At 36.7% G+C, this 11222-nt stretch overlaps 1 protein-coding gene across 1 annotated transcript; it reads left to right on the top strand.

Annotated features, from left to right (window-relative positions):
* The first annotated feature begins 4048 nt into the window (after positions 1 to 4048).
* Positions 4049 to 9791, top strand: LOC143828887 (olfactory receptor 5AR1-like). Its single transcript, XM_077319048.1, is given in 4 exon segments — positions 4049 to 4455; positions 4674 to 4911; positions 4913 to 5215; positions 9585 to 9791. Coding segments are annotated over 4 exon segments (1155 nt in total).
* The last annotated feature ends 1431 nt before the right edge of the window (positions 9792 to 11222 follow it).

Genomic DNA, 11222 nt, shown 5'->3' with positions numbered 1-11222 from the left:
TACGTTTGGTGGCTTTTTGCTCAGTTAAGAGACAGATTCATTAGAGACAATAAAGAATTAGGATTCAAAAGTAAACCTACTCTATTGTTAAGTCAGCTAATGAAAAGTAATGAACATCTGATAAGTAGAGTATGTTAAGAATATTTGAGTTTGGATTCTGAGACTGAAATTATTAAGGATTTTATGATAATTTGGGCCAAGAATGAAGGACATGACATTCAATATGATGACTGGCAATTTGTTTGGAAAAAAGGTTCTAAATTCTCAAATACTTTTTGCATAAAAGAAAATATTTACAAAACGCATTATCAGTGGTATTTGACACGATCTAAAATCTCAAAGATGAGTAAGAAGGCAAACAATAAATGCTAGAAATGCTATGAAGAGCCAGGTACATTTTATAACCAATTGTGGAACTGTCAAAAAGCGAGACAATTTTCAAGGAGAATTCATAAGGAAATTTCAAAAATTCTGGGCAAAAAGATTAAATTTAAACCAGAAGTCTATTTATTAGGCATTTTAGAGAATTCTTGTTAAAAGGACCTAGAAAATTTTTTGGAATACCTCTCAGTTTTGGCAAGAATTATGTGGGCAAAAAAATGGAAGTCAGAAGAAATACCTACAATTCATGAATGGCAATGTAAAGTTATAGAGCTAGTTTTGCAAAATTAACCTTTAATGTAGAAGACAGCGGGATAAGGGCAATTCCACCAGGTGGCTTATGCCCCCTGCAGAGCACTTCGCTCTACGGGCATGAATCTGCTGGTTGTCTTGGGCCCACAGACATATAAGAACCAACTCTTCTTCTTCTTCTTCTTCTTCTTCACCTGGCCTTGACCTGGGCCAGGGCCTTTTCGGTCTTTCACCAGTTGTGCAAGCCCCAACCATCACCAGCTTCACCAGATGTGTAATCACACCTACAATAATTTTCAAAGCCACAACCTGAAAACTCAGGATTTCAGGATTCATTCTAGTGAGGAATATCGGCTAACTATGGAGTTCACTGAGGACAAAACAAGAAATTCTTCAGCCTGGATTCTCCCTCAGCATGTTATGGTGGAAGAAGAATCATGTTTATATCTGTCCTCGGTCCCAGTTCCATATAAGGGCTACCATGGGCAAGGAATTAACAGTCCAAGGAATTAACAGTAGGTCACAATCAAGCAAAACTCAGGTAGAAACCTTGAGGGTCATTGAGCCAGGCCTTCTGTTCAATATAGGTATTGAAGCTATTGGAAGTTCAGCCAACTGGGAGGCTAGACAGAGTAGAAGTTCTCCCATACTACTGCAGGCTTTAGTACTCCTGGGACACATCTACATGACTCTGTTCTAGGCACCAGGACACAATGTTTCTTTTTACCCAGGCTTATAATAAATAATAACAATAATATTTTATTTTCAGCCCACTCTTCAAGTGCTGCTCAGGGCATATCTTTTTATAATGTATTCTAGCCTGAGAAATATCTGACACATTTGTTCTGTGTTCCATGTTGTGCTATAATCTGCCTGAGTTTTGCAATCCCTGGATTTCATTAAGTAGTTGTATGATGTTTAACACTTTGTTTTGAAATTCAGAGAAAGGGCTCCATTTAAAATCCCATGAAAATAACAATGAAAAATGTACACAACGAATTTTGGATCTAATTGCATGCTGGGTAGTACTCCTGAGACTCACATTCATGAGAGACTATTCCCAAAGGCTATAAATTGTATGAATAACCTCTTCACGGCAGACTAAAAGCTTGTGAATTCAGGGAAGAGAGGTTACTGTGCCAGAGGTATGTTAGGTAAGTTTTTGTTTTGGCTGAAAGGAATACAATGTATAGATTCATGAAGGAGGAGGGGCTGGTTTTTATACCCTGCTTTTCACTACCCTGAAGGAGTGTCAAAGTGACTTACAATCCCCTTCCCTTTCTCTCTCCACAATAGACACCCTGTGAGGTAGGTGGGGCTGATAGTGGTCTGAAAGAACTGTGACTGGCTCAAAGTCACCCTGCTGGTTTCATGTGGAAGAGTGGGGAATCAAACTTGGTTCTCCAGATTAGTCAACCACTCTTAACCACTACACCTCACTGGCTATATTTGTAGAGTTAAAACTGGCCATCTTTTTAGAAATGGTAGCAGTATTTGTACACTGTGTGATTTTCACATACTAAACAGAGTCACACCCTTGTAAACTCTCTGACATAAATCTGCTTATAATTGTACACTATTCCTCTGAAGCAAGATTTTTGGTCTTCTTTTATCTTCTTCCCATATGTATGTTAATTCAAATGGCATATAAATAGAGGTTTTGAGTGACATCTCAGAAGAAACTAGGAAATTTGGGGTGGTAGAGAAACAATTCTTCAAATGAAGCAGAAACTATTTTTTACGCTCTTGCCCCAGGGGGACAGACTAGAATGAATGGGATGAAATTAATTAAACAGAAATTCCATCTAAACATCCGGAAGAAGTTCCTGACAGTTCAAGCGGTTTCTCAGTGGAACAGGCTTTCTCAGGAGGTCGTAGGTTCTCCATCTTTGGAAATTTTTAAACAGAGGCTAGCTAGCCATCTGACAGAGAGGCTGATTCTGTGAAGGCAAAGGGGTGGCAGGTTATAGTAGATGAGTGATTGGGATGTGAGTGTCCTGCATAGTGCAGGGGATTGGATGACCCATGATGTCCCTTCAAACTCTATTATTCTATGATTCTATGAATTAAATATTACAGAAGAATCGAACTCTTTTTGATTGGGTTAGAATCGATTCAGACCAAATTGATTTTCCAGAAACTCTACAATGTAGTTTTGATTTAGCCAAATCAGTTTAGATGAGGGTGAATCTATTTGGCACCATTAAAACAAAGTCTATGGAGATATACATTTACTTATGATTAAGTCACATTGAAGTGAGAGAAATGTTATTCTGAGTAAATGTATGACTGAAATTTATATCACATATTAAGCAAAACAATAAAAAGAAATCCTTTCTCCCTTGCCAAACGCAAGGTGGCTTACAATATGAATAAAATATTACAGATATGAAAGGAGAAGAATAATCGGACTGTTTTTGATTTGGTTCTGTCTTTCCCAGGCTTGCAGGAGGGGTTTATGGCACAAAACTTGCAGCATAGCTGCAGTAGCCTCTCCTCAAAAGACCGTCCAAGTGGCAAAAAGATTGGACCAGAGTTTTGCTTGATTATGACCTACTGTTAATTCCTTGGTGGCCCTTATATGAAATTGGGACTGAGGGCAGATATAAACATGATTCTTCTTCCACCACAACCTGCTGAGGGAGAATCCAGGCTGAAAATTTTCCTGTTTTGTCCCCAGTGGACTCCATAGCTAGCTGATATTCTTCACTAGCATGAATCCTGAAATCCTGAGTTTGATAATTATTGTAGGTGTCAATATACGATTGGTGAAGTCTGTAGTAGTGGAACCACTTTGAACCCGGCACCCTCTTACTCTTACCATGTTCTGTTCAAGTATTTCTCCATTTATATTTCAAATCAAGTTTAGGTAGTAGAAAATGTATAGAAACATGAATTCATGAGGTACGGTTCATTTCATTACAGATACTGTGAAAGAAAATGAAGGGAAATAATTTGATGAATGCCAGATAGTGAGTACAAGGCAGCTGAATGTTTTAAAAACTCTCTTAAAAATAATTTAAAGTGATCATTTTCACTAACCATATTATGGCCTGATGGTCATTGAATGACAGGGCTGGAATTTGCTTGTTCTTCTTGAGAATGACAACAAGCCTGATCTGGGACAATCACATGAATGACCATCAGACTGTTCTGTACAATTATATTAATATCACCATAATTTGTATTTTTGCATTATGTTTCGAGATTTCAGATAAACCACTGGGTGAAAGTAGCACAGCGATGTTTGTGTTATGAATAATTATAATTTTCCATTATATTTCTCAGATAAAGGTAACTATGAATACATTCTAAAGAAAATCATTTATCATTCCTATGCTAACAGGAAAACTTCAGAATGAAATTTCACAGGCAAATAATATCACTTTGAAGCCAGCTTACGTCATGAATAATAATGAATCAAGGAAACCACTCTTCTGTAAAAGATTTTATTCTTCTGGGACTCACAGATAATCCCAAAATGCATTTCCCTCTTTTTGTGTTGTTCATGTTGGTTTATTTCATTACTGTAATAGGCAATGCTGGAATGATCTTGTTAATCTACATTGACCTGCAGCTCCACAATCCCATGTATTTTTTCCTGGGTAATTTGTCTTTTGTTGACCTCTGCTACTCTACAGTCACCACCCCGCAAATGCTGGCTGGCTTCTTCACCAACAGTAAAAGGATATCTTACAATGCTTGTGCTTTACAGCTCTATTTATGTGGATTCTTTGGAGATGTGGAGTGTGTATTGTTGGCTGTGATGGCCTATGACCGATATGTGGCTACTTATAATCCCCTGCTCTATACAGTCATTATTTATTTATTTATTTATTTTATTTATTTATCATACTTCTATACCGCCCTCCCCGGAGGCTCAGGGCGGTTTACATTCTAACAAGGAACCTTACATAAAACAGTCTGTAAAACATATACATCAATAACCAACAATTGCAACCAAACACAACACAGTATAACAGTAAACAGTTGTGATACAAACAGGTCCAGGGCTTGTTGATGGGATTCTGAGGGGGGTGGTTTAAGAAAGTCTGCAAAAGACTGATGGCTGTAGCATATATGATAGGCACAGTAGACTCAATTGCATACACCTGCTCTATGTTCCACCTTTCCTTCTGCAGTTCCAATGTCATCAATCATTTCTTCTGTGACGCACCTCCTCTCTTTGAGCTCTCGTGTTCTGACACCTATGTCAGTGAAATTGTGGTTTTTATTTTTGGTGGCTTTGTTGAAGCAGGTAACCTTGGAATTATTCTTTTTTTCCTATATTTACATCCTGACCAAAATTATGAGAATGCGTTCAGCTGAAGGCAGACAGAAAGCCTTTTCCACCTGTACCTCCCATCTGATATTGGTTGGGATGTTCCATGGGACAATACTCTTCATGTATCTTCAACCAAGTTCTAATCACTCAATGGAACAGGACAAATGGATATCTATATACTATGCTGTACTAATTCCCATGCTGAACCCACTGATCTACAGTCTCAGAAATAAAGATGTAAAACAAGCTCTTACAAAAGCACTTTATAAGACTGGGTTTCTGAAAAGGAATATTATAGTAAGTCACTAGATTTGTCCACAAGGACACGGTTCATTAAAAAAGAAAAGCATGAAGGCCAACAGAGTTGGCCATAACAAGTGAAAATGAAGATAAACTCTCTAATGGTGGGCATATCCTGACCACTATGAATTGAGCATATTCTGTAATGTCCACAGAATAAGTTTCAACAGAGAGATATTCTATAGTTGATGTGCAGGTGTTTTTTTTTCACATATCTCAGTGGAGAGGTTTGCATAGCTGTAGAAGTTCTGAAGACTACATTTTGGTTTTGTTGATCTGTTGTTTCTATTTATTGTTATAATTTTTTTGTTTTTACTGGACTTATAAGATTGGCAAGACTATTCTGTTTTGTTTATATGCATCCATATCAAAAGTAACAAGTAATTCACAGTAATATTACATAATCTCTTACTTTAGATCTATAACTTATACTTTTCTACTTGAATACAGTGATATCTCCCAAATATATACACATTGTCTTCTTTAACTATTGAAATATTATAGCAAAGATCAACTTGCCTTTTACACATCTAATCTATACAATGCCAAATACCATTTTGTATAAACTTTAATATTATTGTATAAATAATAAGTACAATACATTAAATGTTCCAAGCAATTATTCTCTGGTCAAGGACCATACCAATAAGCTGATTGACTGATAGACAAACAGACAAAAATCCCTAATTCTAATTGTTTGCACTCAATATATTGTTTTTCAATTGTTTTTCACTCAATATATTCCAACAAACCGGTAATACCTGGCCCCCAAAAAATCCATCCGGCCAGCACCAGAGCGAGAGCCTTCTCCTCCACAGCCCCAACTTGGTGGACTGAGCTCCCTGAAGAGATCAATGCCCTCCCAGAACTCAGACAGTCCCACAGGGACTAATAAATAATAAATAAACAAAAATAAAACAGACAGCCAGATAGTAATATGCGAGTGGAAATACATTGTCAGATAATTTGATTCTAACAGTGCCTCGTATAAATGCATTCCCATAGGGATAGGTATCTCTAGATCCCAGAACAAGGAGGCAATAAAGGTTATCTAAAAAAAATTCTTTTCCATCTTACTTCTTTTCTCTCTCTCTTTTATAAACATATGGAAATGAAAAAAATATTAATATGTAAGAATAAGCTAGATTGGAAGCTGTACATTAGAAATAAAGGCAATAGGCCTCCAGGGTTGAAAAGCAGTTTAAGCCAAAGCTGGAGAGAAGAAAAAGTGACCCTTGCCTCTCCTTTCAGCATTCCAGTCTTCAGCCAACCCAAAGAGTTTGAGACACATCTGGGGACGTGTAAAACTGCTCTCAGGAACTTTGCTTGTACTCATTTGAATGGAGGTGGCTGGAGGACCGAGGAATGTAGCATGAAGCAGTTGGCCTAAACGCTTGGCCTGATCGACTTTGAGAGTGGCTGGGATACAATGGCCACCTTTGTTCCAAAGGAACTTAAGAATGTTTTGTGCAGATCTAGCCCCAATATCTGCAAGTTGATTATTATGGGCAAGTTTTGAGCCGTTTGCCTGCAGAACCATGTCTAGGTATTTAAAGCTTTTCTCCTCTTCTATGCTGTGGTGGTTAATACACCACTTTCTTGATTTGTGAAAAGTTCCAAAAGCCATTACTTTTGTCTTTTGATAATGAATTGTCAGTTGCTCATCTTCACAATATGCGGCAAGCCTAACTAAGACTCTCCTTAGCCCAAGTGAGGTTCTAGATAGTAATACCGCAATATCCGCATGCAGTAATAGAGGGATGTGCTAATTTGGGTCGATGGAGGTCTGACCCTCTGAAACGTGTTATTAATATGAAATATGACTATCCAAACAAATGATTCTGCCCAATACAGTGTGAAGCATGTTAAAAGAGTCTTTATGGCTTTGGGGGGAAGCTCAGGTTGTGTTTTCATCAATTCTCCCTGTTAATGGCAATGGCTTAGGTCGGGGAAGAGAAATAATGCAAATAAATGAATGGCTATGTCATTGGTGTCATTGTGGGGACTTCCGGTGAGCTTCTGACCTCATGAGCTCCTTGGGTGGGAAACATAGACTCATAGAATCATAGAATCAGAGTTGGAAGAGACCTCATGGGTCATCTAGTCCCACCCCCTGCACTATGCAGGACACTCACACCCCAATCACTCATCAACTGTAATCTTCCACCCCTTTGCCTTCACTGAATCAGCCTCTCCACCAGATGGCTATCTAGCCTCTATTTAAAAATTCCAAATGGGTCGAAACATGTTTGGTCTTATATGCAGTTAGTTCTGTATAATTTTTATGTAGGTTTTATTCTGCTTTTGAATTGTGCACCACAATAAATAATTACTGTTTTTATAATATTTTATTGCACAGCTCAACATCTGAGCTCCCTCCTCTGGACACGTTCCAGTTTGTCAACATCCCTCTTCAACTGGGGTGCCCAAAACTGAACACAGTACTCCAAGTGAGGCTGAACCAGAGCAGAGTAAAGTGGTACCATCACCTCCCGTGATCTGGACACGATACCCCATTTGATACAACCCAAAATCCCATTTGCCTTTTTAGCCACTGAGTCACACTGCTGACTCATGTTCAATATATGGTCTACTAAGTGTCCTAGATCCTTTTCGCAAAGGACAAGTCTCCATCATCTTATATTGGTGTATTTGGTTTTTCCTACCTAAATGCAGAACTTTACATTTGTCCCTATTGAACTTCCTTTCATTCAGTTTAGCCCACTTCCCAAGCCTATCAAGATCATCCTGTATTCTGTTTCTGTCTTCAGTTGTGTTTGCTACCCCTCCCAGTTTAGTATCATCTGCAAATTTAATAAGTATCCCCTCTAACCCCTCATCCAAATCATTTATAAATATGTTGAACAACACAGGTCCCAGGACAGATCCTTGGGGAACTCCACTTGTCACTCTTTTCCAAGAAGTTTCTGAACCATTAACAAGTACCCTCTAGGTACAATTTGTCAACCAGTTATTGATCTACCTGACATAATTAGCATCCATACCACATTTTACCAACTTGTGAACAAGAATATAATGTAGAACCTTATCAAAAGTTTTACTGAAATCCAGATAAACTATATCCACAACATTCTCCTGATCCAGCAAGGTAGTCACTTTCTCAAAAAAAAGAGATTAGGTTAGTCTGACATGACTCGTTCTTGTGAAACCCATGCTGAGTCTTAGAAATCACAGCTCTCAGTTCCAGCTGCTCAAGGACCGAGAGTTTGACTATTTGTTACAAACTTTTGCCAGCTACAGATGTCAAGCTAACGGGTTGATAATTACCCAGATCCTCCTTTTTCCCTTTCTTGAAGATGGGAACAACATTTGCCCGCCTCCAATCATCTGGCACCTCACCTGTACTCCATGAAATGTCAAAAATACTGAACAGAAGTTAAGAGATTACACCTGCAAGTTCTTTTAGTACCCTTGAATGCAGTTCATCTGGCCCAAAAGCCTTTTTTCATTTAAAGAAACTAGGTGTTTGTTGACTGTTCCAACAGTGATCCTAGGCCACCATTCCCATGCCCCATGTTGTGTTATGTTTTTGACACATTGATCACTATTTCCCTCACAAGAGAAGGCTGAGGAGAACTAGGAGTTAAGCAGTTCAGCCCTCTCTCCATCATCTGTTATAATTTCACTTTCACGTTCTAGAGGGAATATCTTTTATGTTTAAGGGAGGTAAGAAGAATTTGAGAAAGATCCAAATGGCTAAAGACTTTATAAAAAGGACTTGAAGTAAGATAAAGAAATGTATATATACATGAAAGATTAAAAATGTATAGTAAGGGTATTAATATTTTATCTTATAATGTGAATGGGTTGAATGAACCATGCCAAGGTGCTAAGAAAAATGGAAATTCTGATGTATGTTAAAGAGAATTTGAAACAAAAAATAATGATGGCTGACAATATGGGTAGATTTTTATTGATTGAAAGTATACTTAATGAAATAACGATTTTGTTGGTAGGAGTGTATGCTCCAAATGAAGAGAGAGAGGAATTTGTTTGTGTTCTAAAAATATTATAGAAGACTTACCATATATGGAGCTAATCATGGTGGGAGATATGAATGCGGTGGAGTACCCATTAATAGACAGGGAAAAAAGAATACGCAAAGAATTTAGATAAAACTCTTGTTAAATAACTACAGATATTTTTTGTGTTAGTGGAAAATTTAGGTTTATTAGATATATGAAAAAACTGAAATAAAAATTCTCATGAGTATACATTTTTCTCAGCCAGACATAAATCTTGGTCTAGAATTGATTCTATAGAGGTTTCAAAAACAAATTAAACTTATGACATCTAAAGTGGAAATTATCATAAATCAGTAATGTTAAAACTTAAAAATCTAAAGGTTGGAGAGAAATTTAGATGGTCATTAAATGATTTATTGTTACAGAATAAAGAGGTGGTAGAAGACTGCAAACAGAAATTGATTGAATTTTTAAATCAGAATCTGAACAAAGGTGTTGATGACAGAATAGTTAGGGAAATAAGTAAAGTTTATATAAGAGCTATTAGGATTGCTCATAATTCTCATCAGAAAGTTTTCAGGGATTAAAAGCTACAACAAATTCAGGAAGAGATTAGAAAAAAAGAAATAGAATTAATGAGAAATCCCAGAAAAGAGAGTGTAACCCAAAAACTAAATGTATTTAAAAAAAAATCAAAATCAAATACCTTTATTGGCATCTTTAAAATCACCTTCCTTGAAGTTAATTTTTATGCTAGCAAGGCTGAACCTCCTACCAACAGCAGTGACTAAAGGTCGGTAAGCTAAAATCCAATATACCAACAGACTCTGCTCATGTCCTGCAAAGAAACCCAAGTCAGTGGAACACATTCTCCTCTTTTGTGAGCAACATAACCATCTCAGAGAACGGTACATATTCCCTCTTGTGGGGGCGAGCAAGACTCACAGTCCTGCAACAATAGTGCACTTTCTCTTATTGGATCATAACCCTCAAATAACCGAAGGCATTGCAAAATTCCTTCATGGGATTTTCTCCAAGTGACCTGGGATTTGAACCACCTTGTATTTTGTATAGATATTTTATTATGACTAAATATATTAAAACAACAAGGAGATATGCTGTTGGTAAGGAAGTTGGAAAGCAACTAGAAAGTTGCTAAGAAGAGGAAGTTGGTAAGCAACTAAAGGTGGCAAAACAAAAATATTTTAAATCAGCAAACAAACTAGGAAAATGGTTAGCTTGGAAGTTAAAGAAACAACATCAAAAGAAATGGATGAATACAATCAAAGATGGCTCTGAGGTTTTTGAAAACACTGAGGAAATAAACAAAAAGCTTCAGAAATATTATTATAAAGAAACAACATCAAAAGAAGTGGATGAATACAATCAAAGATGGCTCTGAGGTTTTTGAAAACACTGAGGAAATAAACAAAAAGCTTCAGAAATATTATTCTAAATTATACCTTAAACTTTCAATAAAAGGAAAGGCACAACATTAACACTTAAATAATAAGAAGATTAGTAAATCTAATGAAGCACAACAAAAAATTGAATAGAGATTTTACATTAGCGGAATTAAAGGCAATGGTTAAAGTACTAAAGCCAGGGAAGGCCCCAGGGCCATATGGTATTACTGGTAAATATTATAAATGTTTTTTTGAAGAATTGTCCCACCCATTAGTTAGACTCATTAATAATATAAAACGCAATGGAATATCAGATTCATAGAAGGAAGCAAATATTGTTTTAATTCCTAAAACTGACAATGTTGTACCAAATATTAATGATTTTAGACCTATCTCTCCTTAATTTAAACTATAAAATATTCACTTCAATGATTGCCCAAAGACTAAAATTAATCCTAAAAGATTTGATTCATGAAGACCAAGCAGGATTTCTACCAAACAGACAGATAAAAGAAAATATGAGAACATTAATAAATCTGATCAAATATTATCAAAACCATCCAGATAAACAATTAGCTTTACTTCTTTAGATATAGAAAAAGCCTTTGATTC

This window comes from Paroedura picta, chromosome 2 (genome assembly GCF_049243985.1).
Source record: "Paroedura picta isolate Pp20150507F chromosome 2, Ppicta_v3.0, whole genome shotgun sequence".
Classification (NCBI taxonomy): domain Eukaryota; kingdom Metazoa; phylum Chordata; class Lepidosauria; order Squamata; family Gekkonidae; genus Paroedura; species Paroedura picta.
The sequence above is the reverse complement of the archived record's forward strand: the minus strand, read 5'-3'. Positions and strand labels throughout refer to the sequence as shown.